The 19,301-nt window shown below is 43.5% G+C and overlaps 3 protein-coding genes across 3 annotated transcripts; 2 read left to right on the top strand and 1 right to left on the bottom strand.

Annotated features, from left to right (window-relative positions):
- Positions 1-126: 126 nt before the first annotated feature.
- On the top strand, positions 127-4,953 carry J4E78_009733 (uncharacterized protein; the record flags this gene model as incomplete). The annotated part of the gene is made up of 10 exons (XM_049370321.1): positions 127-130; positions 191-405; positions 504-1,117; positions 1,203-1,304; positions 1,355-1,383; positions 1,437-1,646; positions 1,700-1,733; positions 2,178-2,595; positions 3,022-3,131; positions 4,473-4,953. The coding sequence occupies 10 exons, from the start codon at positions 127-129 to the stop codon at positions 4,951-4,953; spliced, it is 2,217 nt and encodes a 738-aa protein (XP_049217871.1).
- A 2,775-nt stretch (positions 4,954-7,728) lies between these two features.
- On the top strand, positions 7,729-8,709 carry J4E78_009732 (uncharacterized protein; the record flags this gene model as incomplete). The annotated part of the gene is made up of 4 exons (XM_049370320.1): positions 7,729-7,831; positions 7,886-8,126; positions 8,215-8,489; positions 8,540-8,709. The coding sequence occupies 4 exons, from the start codon at positions 7,729-7,731 to the stop codon at positions 8,707-8,709; spliced, it is 789 nt and encodes a 262-aa protein (XP_049217870.1).
- A 957-nt stretch (positions 8,710-9,666) lies between these two features.
- On the bottom strand, positions 9,667-10,120 carry J4E78_009731 (uncharacterized protein; the record flags this gene model as incomplete). The annotated part of the gene is made up of 2 exons (XM_049370319.1): positions 9,667-9,851; positions 10,114-10,120. The coding sequence occupies 2 exons, from the start codon at positions 10,118-10,120 to the stop codon at positions 9,667-9,669; spliced, it is 192 nt and encodes a 63-aa protein (XP_049217869.1).
- Between the last annotated feature and the right edge of the window lie 9,181 nt (positions 10,121-19,301).

Genomic DNA, 19,301 nt, shown 5'->3' with positions numbered 1-19,301 from the left:
CACCGCGAAGGAACGAATTGACGCCACACCACATGGCATCTAAACACCTGATTCACGACGATGACATTCAAGATGCGCACGAACACAATCGAGCACGTCTAGGATGGGACCGAGAGGACTTTATTAATGAGTACGTCACTGTAGGAATGCTTGCCGTAAAAGTGCTAACTCGAGATAAGCTTGACACCAGCACTGCCAACACAGTCCTGGGACCAATACGTAAACGAACTTCTCGGTTCACAGACCGAAACGCATGATCCACTCATCGATGGGAATAGGCCTAATATTTACGGCTCGTTTCAAGAGACAAGCGCTGATATTGAGCGATGGACGACAGGAGAAGCGCCGCATCAGTCCAAGGAGGGGGCAATCCCTGCAGTAGAAGCCAACGTTTGTTACGGCATGGTAAGTCAACAAGAAATAATTCTAGGAAACGTCAACCACCATGATCAAGCTCCTCTACTGTTAATTCTCCTTTGGACATGCAGCTGACACGCGTCTAGATCTCCGGGGCTGCTATCCGCCTTCGTGGCGAGATGGCGGAGCTTCATCGCAGAATCAACAGCGTTGCATCGTCTCTAATTCCAGGCCATGCGCAAATGATTATCGTCAAGCCCGAAGACCATTTCCTGGTCGCTTTCCAGGATGGAGCGGTCGTAGGAGACGCGAATGCTCAGTTAGATGGAGCGTTGACGAGCATCGCAGAACATGGCTACGAGATTGATCTGGAGGTCTTTGCACCAATAAGTATCATAGAAGAGACTATAGGTCGTGCTACCAAACAAAAAGAGGCTGTAGTACGGGTACAGGTGATTGTGTACGGTCCACGCACAGCTGCTTCCGATATTGGTAGAGAGCTTTCGCAGCGAAAGATCTATCTGCAACGTCCTGTTCACATACGAGATGGGTATCGGTACGAGAATCCACATGTTCTCACCCTTGCCGGATTCCATGGCTCAACGCCTGAGATACCAGCCACCACAGAAGAACCTTTCTCCGAAAAGGTCGATCTGCAGACCTTGGAGGGCACTCTCCAGAATGTGTTTTCCTCCTTGGCGCGAAATCGCAACCTTCACGGGCTAGAGGGTGACGAGCGCCTCAACACCGACCTTTTGTTGTACGTCCCATACAATTCGTCCCGTACACATTCTACTGTCCCTTCCGAATTTCGATGCTTCGCGATGGCCCGCTAATAGACTCAGGCACCAGAAGACAGCACTCTCTTTCATGATTCAGCGCGAGGACGGGCCTATACCAGAGGAGTATACGCTTTGGAAGTCCAGCGTAGAAGATGGACTCCATTGGTACGTACCCGGTGGTCGGCCTTGCATGATACCACTGACACCACTGACAGCTATCGTCATGTTCTGACGAAAGGACGTTGTGAGTTGGTTCTTTGAGCGTTCTGATTTTGAAGCGTGCTAATAATACAAAAGCCATGCTTAAGCCCAAAGAAACTGGCGGTGGTATCCTGGCAGACGAGATGGGAATGGGAAAGACTCTCTCTATATTAGCCCTTGTACTACGCACACTGAACGCTGCGCACGCTTGGGCTTTGAGCGTCGATGATCTCAACGATGTGAATTCGGAAATACGAAGGAAGAGACGCCGCTCCGGAGCGACTCTGATTGTTGCATCATCGGACCGTGAGTATATCATCCTTGCGATATAGACTAGTGCTCTTGGACTGACCGCGCAGTCATGATCAATGAATGGTTCCAGGAACTGGACAAGTAAGTCACAAAGATCGTTGCACATCCTCTAGCTGCTCACCTTGGAAGGCATTATGACGAGCCTACCCGTAAAGCATTAAAAGCAATCAAGTACCACGGCCCTCATCGACACGTTTCCCTGGAGAAGCTCTTGGAGGCAGACTTTGTCATCACCACATATCACACGCTCTCGTCAGATTTTGCCAGAACCAAACACGATTTAAGGGATATTGAATGGTATCGTCTCGTCCTTGATGAAGGTGAGTAACTCACCAAACGTTGACCGCCCACCATTGACGATAATCTCACAGCCCACATCATACGACGGCAGTCTACGACATTGTATCGGACTGTAGCTGACATCGCGGCCCGGTCGAGGTGGTGTTTGACTGGCACGCCTATACAAAACCGGCTCGAGGACATCGGCTCCTTGTTCGCCTTCTTGAAAGTGGATCCATTTCACAGCTTATCGAACTTCCGCAAGATTATCGCTATACCTTTCGAAGAGGGCGGCAAAAGACGTACAGTTGCGATCGAGCGCTTCACTCGACTTCTGGACTCCATGTGTCTCCGCCGAACCAAGGATGTACTGCATTTACCAGCAGAGCAGCATCGAGTCAGGAGCATACGGCTTTCACCAGAAGAGCGCCTACAATACGACCAGACTCAAGAGATCATGTTCCGAGCTGTCCGTAATCAAAATGGCACGTTCGATCAAAAGAGTACGCTGGGCATGTTCCAGGTACAACTCCAGCTACGGATTCTCTGCAACCATGGTACTTGGCAGCAGCCCTTTTCCTGGAATCGCCGCAAATTGCACTTGCTGGATGAGGTGGAGGCTTTGGAGATCTCACTTGGGCGAGACGGCGAGATTACGTGCTCAGTATGCCGGCAATCGATGCCTGCCTTTAATAGCGGCTTGATGTTCCATCGCTACACCGAAAATTGCCGGCATGTGTTGTGCTCTCAATGTCTAACCCAGAGTACGCCTAGTGGTCACGACGAGATACCCAGCAAATGCCCGCTTTGTCATCCCCTGTGGAATGCGTCCACTCAAACACCTCGTTCCATAGATGCATCACAAGAAGATACATACTTTCGAGCAAACGGACGGTCTTCGAAAATGGAAGCTTTGATGAACGACGTCTCTGTCGATGTGTGGAAAACGAAAAGGTATGCGCGATGGGATTACACACATGGAGGGCAAGATTGACAAACTCGCAGCATCATATTCACTTGTTGGACGCGCACCTTGAACTTGCTAGAGAGCTACCTCCGTTACATGTCTAACAACACGTGGACCCATGAGCGCATCGACGGCGAATGCTCAACGACCAAACGCGAACGCATCCTGCATCAATTCACGGAGGACCCCAATTTGCGAGTACTGATCATGACCACCGGCACCGGCGCCGTAGGGTGAGTCAACCACATCAATGTGATTGACTGCTATCATTAATCCTGTCGGGTAGGTTGAATCTTGCGACAGCAAACCGCGTGTTCATTGTCGAGCCCCAATGGAATCCCTCAGTCGAGAACCAAGCTATTGCACGAGCCCTTCGTTTTGGTCAGAAACAAGCAGTTGTAATTACACGCTATGTCGTGGAACATTCCGTGGAATACGTGAGATAATATAGCCCAGGTCGCCTATTCTTACTAACTCAATCAGGATATGCGCGCGTTGCAGGAAACCAAGCTAGAGAGGGCTGAGCTGATACAGTTTGATGAAAGCCCCGAGCGCGCATCTAGTTCACACCGGACGATTGTATCATCCCCCCCGCAACAGCTGCAACATATTCAAGACCTTGGCTCTGCTTCAAGTCCTGACTTTGTCGCTTCGACTAGCGTTCAAAGGTCTTCACTTGACAATCTCAATCAGTTAGACACTGCTCGAACTTCGTCAACTCAGAAGAGCTCCAGTACTCACAATTTCGACGTACTAACTGCATCCCCCGGGGCACGCTTCGCCGTCAAATCCGAAGCCTTCGGCAATACCGAATCTAGGCCAATCTCCCCTACTTATGCATGGAAGCGGAATGCAAGTCTTAGCGTGACTGACAGTGACATGCGATCAGTTTCTGACACTTCGGAAATGACTCCAGCTTCAAGCATCACGTCAGCATCAGGAATGAATATTAGACATTCGTCTTCAGAAATACCTAGCGCTAAACGTCCATGGACTAGTCCTAGCATTAACGAAAGTGTAATATTCCAGGCATCTCAAGCACCAAAGGGCGCAGAACGATCGAGGACTCTCACACCTACATTCAATTTCTCTGCTACTACGGGAGACAACGACGGTGCTTCCATACTGTCCAGTATAGAATCTACCGGAACACGAGACAGTCGCCGGGACCGAACGCCCGAAGAAAGCTTCGTCTCCCGGTGCTTCGGAGACTTCTTGGGCAACTTGAAACAGCTGCAACCCTTACATGAGAAAGCGTTTCAACAATTTGGAAGAGAGGGATTCGTGCGCAACTATCGACAATTGCTCAGAATCCACTTGCTCAGACTTCGAGAACAACCAGGCTCGCGGACTCGCACAGAGTGTCTCACTCTTCGAATTCTAAATGCCGGGAAGAATCTCATCGAAATAGCGCGTAACGTTGTTGTGGTGCTCGAGCAAGAAGACATAGTGCAGACAAAGCCACTTGAGACTTTGGACTTTAGACCTCGCGAGCAGGAAAATGTTGCAAGCTGGTTGACGGGTCTAAGATCTTCGGAATCTCGCGAACTCGAAGCCGTTCGGCATTATTCTAGACAAGCTTCAATCGGGGCCGAGATGAAGGAGCTTGAGAACATCTCCACAGCTCGTGAAGCCGGGAGCGACAGCGGGCTGGAGGAGAATGAACTGGGGGGCAACGTCGAAGAAAGCTCGCTCGACATTCTTGATCCTTTCGAGGAGGAACTACTGTCAGCACTTACTGATGCCTACGCGTTCCTGCGGAGAGATCTCTCAAGTTTTGAACTCGACCTGAGACTACTCCTTCTTCCTACATCATTGCGAGATATAGTAGAGACAGTACCCAAGGCTGATATAAGCATCGCACGCACCAACGATGTATCTTTCGCCAACAAGGTCAAAGCACGCATTGAAGACTCCACGTCACTCGAGTGGGACTGGTGGCCACTCCGACCAAGAGTTCATGACCTCGTGCAAGGACGAAAACGTCTTGAATACAAGGTCTGTCTACCTCATCGCGACAGTTTGAATCATCGCTTATCAGCTACAAACTTCTAGGTCTGCTCGCATGTCTATGTTCAAGACATTGCCGATTCGGACGCGGTTTCGATACAAACTATCCTGGACCGGAGTCGCAATCATCCACCCAAATGTTACTGCTGTTTCTCCTGCAGTACCAGCGAGCTGGAACACATAAGGCTTGCTTTCGGGGGATACATTGCATCGACCCTGACATGGATTATCGATAATTGGCTACCGACTTCTCAGCCGCCTGCTCAAATACCGGCATCGGCAGCCCGTCAGCGTTATACACCCGCTTCTACGACGCCTACTGCTGGCGCAAACACAGCTAGCGTGTCGGGTGTGCCGGTAAACAATCTTGCATCACAACTGTCTAACAGCAGCAGCAGCGGCGTACAGCAAGTACCCTCTACAGGGTCTACTATTACACCCGCTACGCAAAGTACATCTCTCTGGGTTATTTTTGGTATCAAAGGCCATAACAACTTCAACGACATCGAAAACATCGAAATGCCCCACCAGATAATGAATGACTTCAAATTCTTCGCAGAGCTGAACCGTTTGGACCACGACTACCGCTGGGCAATTTCACGTTGGTTTTCTCCTTACATCTTCGACCACTGTAGATTTGTTCGGGTAAGTGTGCAACCCTTTTCTATCCCTGTCTTATTATTTAGATGTTCACATATGGAATGCCACGCTAAACTTCAAAGTTCGAATCGATGGGTGCCGACCTGATCTGGTGCCGCGACGAATCTCTACCGGACGACCACGGCAACGGAGCGCAGTATGAATACGACCCTCGGCCTCCTGATGTTCACTGCATTCGCAATCCTCCGGTTAGCAAGAACGAGTTTCGAAGGTATCTTCGAACATGCGGAGCCTCTTGCCTTTGGTCACGTCTACGCTTTATGAAACACAGATGCTCACGCGTGCACAAAGACTCCCACAAATGGATGAGGATACCGAGGAAACGCGATAAGTTCGATACCTTGTCGGGAAACCCCGGAGAAGGAGTTTATGGTATCGAAGCTGTTTACTTGCTGTCGGCAGCTACTGTCTTCGTTACTCACGTCACACTCATGCTTGGAATGGTCGCTTTTTCGGGGTGGTGGTTGAAGCGCTACCCAGGAGATCTACAGGGTGCGTTTGTCCCATTGGTGACGACCCTAGCAATCGTTGCTTCATTCTGGACTTTGCCTGGCCGTGGCCCGCACTTGTAATCGATAGGCTGAACTGATCCGGCACATGCTTTGGACCCACCTGGTGATGAATGCGCTGTGAATCAAGACGAGAGTAATAGTCCTGGAACCGGTGAGAGCTGACAATCCAAGGCCCGGTTGGCCCGATTGGCCCGTGGGAGTGCAGACAGCGCGCGTCCTGATGCTCAGCATCTGACAGGAATCTGGCTGTTCATACTCTGTACGCCTGCGACTCCTCTTCCGCGCTAATAATTGCAGTGCACTGCCCTGTGCGATGGTGTACGCCGGCCGCATATGTGGTGTCCACAATTGCCGCAGTGTTGCACCTCATGGAATAGCGATTGGTGTTAGACGTCGTACCCAATAGAGTGTCTTGGTGCCTGCGCACTCCAATTCCGCACGGGAGGCTGTGACGCAGCTGTCATTCAGGGTTGAGAGAGGCTGACCGCGTTGTGAAATGCGTTGCGCCCGTGCCGTTGATAGCCTCCCGAGGTCGGCTTCGTTTCGTGTGAGGGTGAGGGATGCAAATGAATTAAAGCCATGCATCCCCATAGACAGCATCGCGCTGAGATCAACCAGATCCGAGTTTCGTCGGCCTCTAGCTGCAAATGGCAAAGACGCGCAATGTCGCGGGATGATTTCCAGCTTCCCCACAGATGCATATCGGCTGATGGCACGGATGCGGCGGTCTTGGCGTTCCGGTCCTGACGGGCGGGAGGCTGAGAAGCCGAGTGGCGCTAGTTCACGCGTCCTTCGCGTCCTTCGCTACGCGATGCTTGCTGCGCCCCGGCCGGTGCCAAATTCGCGACTTTGCCCGTTTCTGGACCGCATGTTGTGTGCCTGCATATCGCAGGCTTCGAGACGTGTCTGTTCTGCAGTGCGTGCATACCGTAGATTAAGTTGTTACGAGGGGAGCGGGTCAGCCAAAAGCATCCTGGTGTCTGCTGGGGTTTCGAGTGGTAATTTCGATGTGTTCAAATGGCAGCGAAGGTACCTGAACCATGAGTGCGAATCCCGTGACGCCAAAAGCAAGCCCACCTCAGCGTGCACATACAAAGTGTGACATCAGCGCAGTAACCATCTATACCCTCACAGACACTAAGGACCCGCCATCTTTTCCGAACGTCCCTTCCGCGTACGCTAACAAGGACCTCCCTGGCCACAAGCAACCAGTGAACGTGCAATGATTGTTAATACGTACAGGTCACTCTCCACAAATTCGAAATGTCATCACATCCACCGTACCACTGCTCGGGGGTTCGGGCACCGAGAGTGCCTCACTGATGACCAAATCTAGGGGGCCTGAGTACGCTTGTCTCGCGTGATGAACCGGAAGGGGGTTAAGTCGCGAAGTCCACGTAAGTATCACTATAGGAATGTTTGAGATGCCATTTAGGATAGAGCGACTCTAGCTCAGGCCAAGATGACCGAGTGCGGGCTATGCGAGTTTGCTTATCTTACTGTGATGGAGAAAGTATAAGACAGATCTCAAGCGTGTTCTGGTTGGATTCGTGCACCCCGTCTACATTCAGTGCGACAGTGCGACAGCAACAACTCACGACTTCCCTAAGTTACCCACCTCACATATCTTTTCTTCCCATCGAACAACATGACGCGCATCCCATTTCTCGTCGTTGTCACGCTTGCAAGCGTTGGCGTCGTTAACGCCCAAGGCTCTCTCGCGAGCTGGCACCCAGCTGGTCCAGGGGAATGTACGTTCGGTGTCTCCACAACTGCTCACTGCAGCAATTACTAACATGTTCTAGCACGAGGCCCATGCCCCATGCTCAACACACTGGCGAACCACGGTTTCCTCCCTCGCGAAGGGCGCAACTTCACGCTCCCCCAGATCAAACACGCCCTTGGAAAGGCCATCAACGTCGGCGATGACATCTCAGAGTTGCTGTACAACTTTGCGCTGACGACGAACCCCGGCCCGAACACCACGACTTGGGGGCTCGACACGCTCGGCAACCACAACATTTTGGAGCATGACGCTAGTCTGAGGTAAGCCCTGCAGCCCTTCGCTGAGTCCGCTGGTCGCTTTGAGGACCTATACCAGGAAGCGTATGACTAACACAACGTCGCAATCTAGTCGCTCGGACAAATACTTCAACGACGATGCCATCTCCTTCAACTCCAACATCTACGATAAGACCCGTGCCTACTGGACAGACGACCTCATCGACATCCAAATGGCCGCCAACGCCCGTCTCGCCCGTATGATCGATTCGGTGAAGTACAACCCCAAATTTGCTTTGTCAGAGTTGGCCGCGGACTTCAGCGCGGGTGAAGGCGCTGGATACATGCTCGTCTTCGGCAACAAGACGGAGAAGACAGCGAGGCGTGATCTGGTGGAGTATTTCTTCGGTAAGTATCTAACCCTTGTGTATTGCAACTTCATGCTAATTGTCATGTAGAGAACGAGCGTTTGCCGACGGAGCTGGGCTGGAAGGCCCCTGACGAGGTGATCAGCCTGGACGATCTTCTAGGCTTTTCCGACGACATCTACAGTGCGACTTCGTACGATGCTCTCGAGACGAAGGAGGCAATGATGCGCAGGAACGGTATGGTGGGTAGGGTCTTCTAGGATAGCGAGCGACAATTGTTCAACACAGCAAATTGACTACAGGCGATTACCCCTCGTCCGCGCTAGAGATTGCAGTGCAAAGCCAGATTAGGGCGTTTCTGTTGACAGCCCAAAGGATAGCAGGGATCCATACGAGGAAGCTGCATGCAATCAATCTGTACCACGTTGATAGACCGGGTGAAATGCAGACAGCCGTCTTGATGATACCACAAGCATCTTCTCAAGCAGTATTGATGTGACATTGATGTAGCGTAATGCTTGTGAGTCGTACTGTGCGACGCGTAATGATGTGCTTGTCATACAAATAACTTGTAGCCGATGCAACGACGTTGCGACCGTCGACAGCCCTTGGCGTACTTCATGCCTACGACAGTGGGAGTCTTCCCTGGTCCGTGTATGCGCATCCCTTCACTCAATAATATTTCTTCTCCATCTGGAATCGTGATTGGAAAGCCATGCGCGCAACGATCGCCCTGTCGCCCTGAGCCCCGACAGGCTACCTAGGTATCACTCCGCGCGATGCGGACCTCTTTGCCAAGCGGTATGTAGTAAATCGAGTTCTAACAGGTGTGGATACATGAGAGATCATGCGGGATTGGAATTGTGTGGCTGATATCTGCTCCACTAGGGCTATGCGAACAAGGCGCACTTGCGGTGCAGTCAGAGCGAGTGAAGACGTGTGCTCTGCACGACCGCTCTTGCTGGCGCCTGGCGTACTCGCAAAACTCTGGAAAGAACACCGTACCACCCATAGCCGATTAATCGCAAGCCAAGCATCCCGAGGTCAGCTTCGTAATGGCCGACCAGTTGCCTTCTCACCCATCGACTCCCACGCCGCGCGTTGAGATTTTGCCACCAAGCTACGCGAATCCAGCGACCGTCTCACCAACGGGCGCGCCGGCATGCGCATCCGCTCAACGCATGCATACGATTGATGGTATTCATCCTGCAGTCAGATCAATGCTTGGGAATTAAAGGACTCATGCCCTGCGGTGGTTCTCTGTCCTTGGTGTTGGCCAGGCGAAGCGTCGCATTGCATTTGCCGTCGTTGCGGATCTTGCGGGAACCACCCACACCGCCATTATCTTGAACCTCGCACGTGTTCAGGATGCCCGATGCGGCCTTCAAAACTTCCGTGAGACCTACGAGACAATCCTCCGTCCAGTCTTGTTCGTACTCGATTTGAAAGGCGCAAGTGTGTACGTACTGTTACCACGTCAACGTCTGATGGATCGTTGTTACCATTTGCGAAACTTACCGAAGCCCACCATTGTCCTCCCTTTCTCCCCTGTAGGAGGCCCACGACTGGATGCATCATGCCTGTCGCAAGGGCTGCGTAGCAGTCCTCTTGTTGCGCTAGCTTGGAGGCATCGCCCACAGAGCAGTCGATCTCGGACGACTAACCGTACATCATGTCGGCATTATCGTTCTCGAAGGTCTCTAAGAAGGAGTTGTACACGCCGCGATCGAGCAGAACGCCTGGCTTGTTGTAGGCTGGATTTTGGACTAGATCGGTACAGTTAGCAGAACGATCTCGTAACATCGTGGAAAGAGTAGTAGCGAGTAATCTCGCAAAGGTATCGCTTGCTATATTGCAATTAGTTATTGTCCAACGCAGTTAGAGGAGAGAGTGCATACTAGTTAGATAGAAGCGGTGCATGCGTCGCGTAGTCCACTCGGACGAGAACAGTAAAACCCTAAGGATCGTCGTCGCTACCTCTAGCGGCGTTTGGTACTATAATGCATGTATCGGGCTTGCTTATTCCATCAACACAAGTTCTCTCCGGATGTCCGGAAGCTACGTCTAGATATATGCCGTCGCCTGTATAAGTACCACTACACAATGTTAGCCACGAATCTTGTCTGTATTAGACTTTCTTGTCACTTTCGCAACTAGTAAGAGACAGATTATAGTATGCTTACTAAGATTCTCTAAGTATTAGGATCTATATAAAGTACCCAAATTCGTTATGCTCTAGCTTTACGGCTTTGTTAACAGCTTTGGCTACCGTCTTCGTGTTCGACACGCCACTAGTGACGCTACCACTAAAATCAGCTATCTTGCTACTAAGCGGGAAGTTAATAGTGTACGCCTAAGCCGTAGTAGTCGTATTAGTAATACCGCACGTTATAGGACTATAGCAATAGAGGTTTAAGAGGAATATACTCTCCTAACCGTAGAAGAACCGCACCTATCGTCCTAAGTTAGCCGCAATTAGACCTTTGTTTTAAAAACCTACATTCCTCTTACAAAATCCGCTACAATAAAAGGCCCGAGATAGGTTCTATTAGGACCCTTCGTTCTGCTGCTTCTTTATGTAACATACGCCTAGAGATTCGAAGCCCTTAGGCGGTAGGCAGACGTTATTCTTGTAATCGTAATACAGAATAGGTTCGGCATTCTTCCTATAACATGGATTGCGCTTAGAGACGTGGGGAGATAGATTATTAGAGACAGCGTCTGCAGGATAGGCACTTGCTACCTTCGCAGATAGAATGTAAACTAGGAACAGAATCGATAGCATTGTCGGTAAAGATGTAACTATGAAGGTAGGCTCAGGTTTGAAACTCGAGACTTCTAATAAGATGCGCACTCTTATACTGCAGGTTCACCTCAGGCCGCCTGTGTAGACGCCGGTCCAAGACGCTCTGGTCGGACTGGGAAGTTGACAGCTGTATCGTGAGTCTGCCTTAGGAATACGAAAGCCCCAATCTCGAACCGGGCGTATGCTTCCACTCGCGGCACAGAAACCTAAACAACAATCTCGAGATCGCATGTCATCACTATGTTTCTCATTACCCTTGTCGGACATGTTCCTCGCAGGCATACGTGGAGTGCAAGCTGACGCGCGCCGTACGAAGAACAGCAAAGTACGCCTCGAAGGATCGTCCAAAACAACGGCGCGGCAGATGTGTGCTAAAACTGATTTATCTCATGTCCAGAAAGTTGTTGGTAATACTTTCTTTGGAACACGCAGAAATCGGAGGTGGAGAAGGCGCATGGCTTATGTCAGATCGTTCGAAGTTGGGGCGATGTGTGGCACAGCTATGCGGGCCGCGTTGTCGGGATTGTTGGCGGCATCGAAGCCAAGGTCTTTTCAGACAGTGCACTGCCACCTAAGTAAGTAGTCCTAAAGTTGATGCGTCTACCTGTCAACTACACGCAATTGCGCGTCAGTTCACGGAGCTCACTCGCACCTACAACACCAAAGCACCACGACTCGCAAGTTTACCTGGAGACTATCGCATCCTGCGCGGAAGAACGTCGACAATGTAAGTGCCAATCGAACGTTGAGCCTTGGTCGCGATGACTCACGCACCTTCAAGTTTGCGATGGACGGCCAGCCACCCAGCTACTCCGACCCGGCGACTGACCCAGCGATGGGCGCACCAGTCTACACTTCAGCCCAACACATGACGGATTACGGAGCGTTCCCAGCTGCGCACTACACCAACTCACAACACGATCATCGCAGCTCCGACGAGAGTACCCCTTGTAAAATGATCTTTGCTCTACTCTGGCTGTGCGGTGCGATCACCGTGGTGGTTCTGGCAATTCGCAATGTTGCATGGTGACGTTAAAGGACGGCGAGACGCGAGGTGAAGTGCAACGGAGTGGGAAGTAGATTGAGGACGCTTGGAGGAAACCGTAGGAACGTGGGGTCGGGATACAATGTCGCGTCGGCGAGGTGATGTGGGCTGGGCAGCAAGCGATGGTGGTGAGGCCGTGGCCCTTCAATTGGCCAGCACTCCACTGAAAGCCATAGCGATGCGCGCATGCCCAGTGTGTATACACCGCGCATGAGGGATGTGGGCGCGTTTTGTAGCGTCGTTCCCCGCGCTCAGGACCGCCCGGCAGTTGTCGCATTCGATTCCAGGTGCTCTGAGTATGCGCGTGAACCATCCGCATGCCACAATGACTACCAAGCGCTCTCTTGACCCAAATGATCAGTGTATGGGCGTGTATGCCTTCACCGAGCGATGCCAACAGTATCGAGACTCTTCCGCCGATGAGTCTTGTAGACGCCGGCTCCACAAACCACGCGCTTGGTCCTTCTTCATCTGTAGATACCCGAACTGATGCTAAGCCGCCCAGCTGTCGCATCGTGATGCGTATGGTATCGCGGAGTGATGGAACGTGGTATTCGGCGAGTCGGGGGCCGCGAGGGGGCAGGCATGACGCCTGTGCTGGTATGATGATGTGAAGCGGTCAATCTCATACTGCCAGACCTGTCGCAAAGCCGAGTAGCCATGGCTCCGCCGCCCTCATTGCCTGTGTATATGATGCGCTCATGGCGGAGCCAACTCGATCGATCGAGGGTATAGCGGGATAGATGTCGTCCCTGAATATCGACGCGTATGCTGGCATACAGGCAGTAGAAAGCCCGCTTTCATCCACCATCCATCGCGTCGTCGGCTTGACCACGTGTGCATACGCCTTCTCCTTCATGTGCCACAGTGCGACCGCCTCAGACTCCCTGGTGTCGTCATTCTTGCCCTGTTGACCGGGAAATGGCATTGCGACCGTCGCTCACCTCATCCAGGGTTCATGCCGCTCTCATACGGCGGCATCGGGCGTAGGGACGCCGCATATGGCGCAGTTGACTCCGGAAGGTATGCGCCGAATATGCCGCCGGCGCGGAGGTTATCGAGGATGCTGTCTGGGCTGGGCGAGCATATGTGGAGCTCTCGGGCGGGTTACTGCCGGACGGGGGCGGGCGGCGACAATGCGGAGACAGACAAGCCCCCTACTCGTGAATTCATGTCGCGCTCGCCCGGCCATTATTGCGTACGATGCCTTGAAGATGCCTATGGGGTTTGCGGGCGAGGCGCATGCAGTTGTGGGGTGCGGCTCGGGGCGTTGGCACTGGCGCTGGTGCGGACGGCGAAAGGGCAAGGGCAGTCCGGAGATTTATGTGCCGTGCCAAGCCCGAGCGCAGGCCAGTTTACTCACGACGACCACGTTCACGACTATCAAGCTCACGATCCGGTCCTTGATGCGCGCATGCGATAGCACGACGATACGGCATAGTTAGGCATGCGCGATGCGCTGCTTTTAATATGTAGCTAACAACAGGTTGTGTACACGCGCCCCTTCTATCCACATCGCATAGCGACAACTAGCCACGTCCGACTCCCGCCTTCCTCGTGGTGCTCAACAGCCTTAGCTAGATATCTTTAGCAACCTTGAGCTTCGCAAGGTAGGCAAGCGCGGCGAGGAAGGCCTATAAACTTATTGTATAGGAACATAATAAGCGCGGTTAGAGCAGCCGAAGCAAGGAATTAGAGCCACTACGTTAATCTCTCGCTTCGCAGTCCTGTCGCTATAACGTCGCAGTGCACCTAGTTCTTCTTGTCTTTTGTTATAGGCTGCATTGTGTTGCCTATGTTTGCCTTGTCGCTTAGAGAAGATAGATAAGAGTAGTAGTTCTTGTTAGCAGACATGTTTACTCTACTCTAGAGAACGTCTTAGAGCTACTAGGTCTAAGTAATTTTTAGTAGAGGTAATAAGCACTAATAAGAAATAGAGAGTAGCTCTAAAGTAGTAGCTTTAAAGCTTTTAAACTTTACTACTTAAAAGCTTAAATAAAATCTAAGTAAACTATTTTATATAAAATAACTACGTAAATTTAATACTTTACTAAGCTTATTAATAGCTACTTATATTATAAAGTTATAAAGTAAAGAAGTTTAGAGCTAAATTTTAAAGTTCTTTATATAATTACTATACTTACTACTAGTATAGCCTATATATAGCTAGAATTTAGCGCTTATAGCTAAATTTTAATACTTATAGCTAAATTTTAAACTTAAAGTAAAGCTAAAATTAAATATCTATAGTTAGAATTAGTTAATAAATTAAGTACTTAAAATAAGTATTTTTATAGCTAGAATTTAGCGTCTCTATAACTAAAGAAAAGTACTTTTATAGCTAATTTTAATACTTATAGCTAAATTTTAATATTTATAGCTAATATTTTAAACTTAAAGTAAAGCTAAAATTAAGTACTTATAGTTAGAATTAGTTACTAAATTAAGTACTTAAAATAAGTATTTTTATAGCTAGAATTTAGCACTTTTATAGCTAAAAAAAAGCGCTTTTATAGCTAATTTTAATATCTATAGCTAAATTTTAATACTTAGAGTAAGACTAAAATTAGATATCTATAGTTAGAATTAGTTACTAAATTAAGTACTTAAAATAAGTACTTCTATAGCTAGAATTTAGTACTTTTATAGCTAAAAAAAAGCGCTTTTATAGCTAATTTTAATACTTATAGCTAAATTTTAATATCTATAGCTAATATTTTAAACTTAAAGTAAAACTAAAATTAAGTACTTATAGTTAGAATTAGTTACTAAATTAAGTACTTAAAATAAGCGCTTCTAGAGTTAAATTTAGTACTTTTATAGCTATATATACTTTATTATACTTAGTATTAGTAGCTAGCTAGTTTAGAATATTATTTCTTTAGCTCTAGAGTGCGCTAGCTCTATCTTCTTTTATTATATTTTACTACTTATTATTTTTATCTTTCTATTTACTTTTTTACTAAATTATGTCTTAGGTACTTTATTTTATCTTACTATAGTATACTACTACTATATCTACTTACTTACGCTTTTTCTTCTACTAGAATTATATTAACTAAATATACTTACTTTAAAATTAATATATTTTTACTATAGATATAAGCTCTACTACTACTTTAATTTATTTTCTTACTATTTTTATAATTTTATAAAAAGCTAAGACTAGATAATTTTTTTAAGCCTAGTAGTAGTGTAATAACTACTAGTTTTTCTAAATACTAAAGTACTACTAGTTTTTCTAAATAATAAAGTACTACTAGGTTTTCTAAATAATAGAGTACTACTAGCTTTTATAAATACTAAAAGTAAGAAGTTTAGAGAGTTAAGTCTACTATAAATAAAAAAGACCTTTCTAGTTACTTTCTTAAATAGATTTCTACTACTACTATAATTACTTATCTATATACCTAGTACTAAAAGAATTATAATTAAAATTATATTACTTCTACCTTTTTAGAATTTACTATCTATATACTATTACTTTATTATATATAATATAGTAGTATAGTTACTACGCGTCTATACGCTTTATACGCACTAATTCTAAAGTAGATTATTTTTAATACTTTAATAAACTAAATATTTAGCTTATAAGTAAAGCTACTATTATTATTATATAGTAAAGTATATAGTACTAAAAGAATTATAATTAAAATTATATTACTTTTATATCTTTAGAAATTAGACTCTATATACTTTTATAGTATTATATATTTTATAGTAGTCTAGCTACTACGCACCTACGTGCTTTATATACACTAATTCTAAAGTAAATTATATCTAATACTCTTTATCTATAAACTTTATATTTTCTTCTACTTTATATACTTTTTATTTTATACGCTCTTTTACCTTTTATACTCTTTTACTTTTTATACTTTTTTACCTTTTACGCTCTTTTATCTTTTATACTCTTTTATCTTTTATACTTTTTTATTTTCTATACTTTTTTACTTTCTATTTTTTTTTATATACTTTCTTTTATCTTCTCTTTTACTTTATTTTATTTTATCTTACCTTCTAGGTAATACTAGCGTATCTTATAGGCTATTACTTATACCTTAGTATTTTTATCTTTTCTTTTCTTTTCTTTTTATCTTACTATTTATTAAGTATATAGTAAGTTAATTATAAGACTAAAGATTATCTTAAACTCTAATACTAATATATAGCTAAATTACTAGTAGTTAGAAGTTTAATAATATTAGACTTTACTATATTAAACTAACTACCTTCTACTAAAGTAGAAATAATAGTAGAAATATTATATTTACTAAATCTAGGTAATAAGCGTTCTTATATAAAGGTAATTACTATTACTAAGAATATAATCTATTTATATTATTCTAAGAAAAAACTTAATAATTTAAATAATCTATACTATCTTATCTATTATATTTATAAACTCTCTCTAGAACTCTAGAATAGTATATATAAGTTTTACCTTCTAACTAAACTAGATACTTAAGTAGTACTAAAGCTATTACTATTTAATAATTACTTTCTTAGCTTAGAAATTATTAATAAGAAAATAGTTATATACTTTATATAGAAGTTAGATCTTATACTATATTATATATTACTATAGATCTACTTAGAATTTAAGTATATTCTTAAGTAGTAACTTTTTAAATAGTATCTATTATCTATATAGATAGTACTAAGCTATAGAAATAGAGAATTAGAACTTACTTATTTATAAAACTATTTCTTCTATACTCTAGCCTCTTTACCTAATTATAGAAGTAGTAAATTCTCTCTAATTCTATAAGCTAGAACTATAACTAGTCTACTTCTACTAGTAGCTATAAAGATATTACTACTTTAGAATAGTTACTATACTATAGACTTTACTCTTAATCTTAATAAAGTAATCTATCTAGTATATCTAGTTCTTTTATCTTTAGTTCTAGAATAAATCTTACTAAAAAATAAGATTAAATATAACCTTTATAAACTAGAGATCTTTATTTTTTCTTTTTTTATTACGTAATAATATATCTTTTACTTAATAGAAAAGTTATAGTATATATAGTACTACTACTCTTAGATAATATAAATAGATATATAACTCTAAACTTTGTATATAATATACGCTATCTTACTAATAATAGAATTATAAAAGTAGAGATTTATATTTAGACTAAGATTTTAAAGCTTAAAAAAGAAGAATAGATTTAGTTCTTTATAAATAATAGTAGAAAGATTATATAAGTTTTCTAAGTAGCTTATAAAGTAATATAAAAAGATAAGTATAAGTATAAAGCTTTTTAAGCCTTAAATACTACTATATAGTATCTAAGAATAGCTTAGTATATAAATCTATAAAAAGATTATTTTTACCTTACTAGTATTAAATTCTATAGTTAGAAATATACTCTAATCTAAAAGACCTATATATATACCTTATATATAATAAGTAAGCTTTTAATATAAGTATTATAAATTAGATTAGTAGTAAACGTATAGAGTATATATATATACTACTTTTCTATATCTTTAACTAAAAGCTTATACTATTAAGATTCTAATAGAGTATTCTAAGTAATCTAATAGATATAACTAATAATATTATTAGCGCTAGATCTTTATAAGTAATTATCTAACTAAATAAAAAAAAGTTTATATACCTAATAACTCTTATAGTACCTAGAAACGCTCTATAAAGTAGACGTAGACTATTATAATAAACGTTAATATAAATTAAAACTCTAAACTATATCTATAGAATTATAACTAATTATAGTATAATCTATACTTACTTAGTAAAGAAGTAACTAAAAAAACTATTTTAGTAGTACCTATACGCGTTCTAAATACTATCTAACTATTATCTACTAATATATTATGCTACGTAACGCTACTTCTAAAAAAGTTTTTTTAGATTTATTATAATATACTTTAATACTAACTTATATCTTAACTATAATTATATTTAAGAAATATATATATAGTAAAGAGCTAACTTATAAGTAATAAAAATTTAATTATATAACTAAATATATTATAATAAGAATTTTTTTCTTTAGTATTAAATACACTATACTATATAAAGTAAAGTAAAAGAGTAATCTAAAAAGACTTTTTAGATTATCTAGTAACTTAGTTCTTATTCTACTAACGTAGTATAGAATAATTACGCTAGTAGTACGCGCTACTTTCTAAATATAGCGTAATAAGAATATTTTTCTTAAGTATTAAATACGCTATACTATATAAAGTATAGTAAGAGAGTAACCTAAAAAGTCTTTTTAGGTTACTTAGTAACTTAGTTTTTATTTTACTAGTATAGTGTAGAATAATTACGCTAGTAGTATATACTACTCTCTAAATAAGTTATAATATAAATATTTTTCTTTAGTATTAAATACGCTATACTATATAAAGTATAGTAAGAAAGTAACCTAAAAAGACTTTTTAGGTTATCTAGTAACTTAGTTCTTATTTTACTAGTATAGTATAGAATAATTACACTAGTAGTACGCGCTACTCTCTAAATAAGTTATAATATAAATATTTTTCTTTAGTATTAAATATATTATACTATATAAAGTATAGTAAAAGAGTAACTTAAAAAAACTTTTTAGATTACTTAGTAACTTAGTTCTTATTCTACTAGTGTAGTATAGAATAATTACGCTAGTAGTACGCGCTATCTACTAGCTTCTTAAAATAGAAGCTACTACTAAAGTATAAATTAAAATATATACTATTATACCTTCTACTACTATATAATCTCTATTTCTATCTATTAACGCGTTATATATATAAAGTAAACACTAATACTAATTAGTAGTAATATATCTACTAAATATATATAGTAGTTATTATTACTACTTTTTTAATTCTAGTAATAGTACTAGTAAAACTATTACTTATAAAATAAAATCTACTTACTTTTATACTATGTTTAACTATATTCTCTATTCTTCTTTTCTACTAAATTTATTTATATATATAAATACCTAAACTATTATATACTTATTATTAGTAATATA

The sequence above is a fragment of the Alternaria triticimaculans genome (genome assembly GCF_023758025.1).
Source record: "Alternaria triticimaculans strain BMP 0046 chromosome Unknown scaffold_23, whole genome shotgun sequence".
NCBI lineage: Eukaryota > Fungi > Ascomycota > Dothideomycetes > Pleosporales > Pleosporaceae > Alternaria > Alternaria triticimaculans.
Note: the sequence above shows the minus strand (reverse complement) of the source record. Positions and strands in the feature narration are given on the sequence as shown.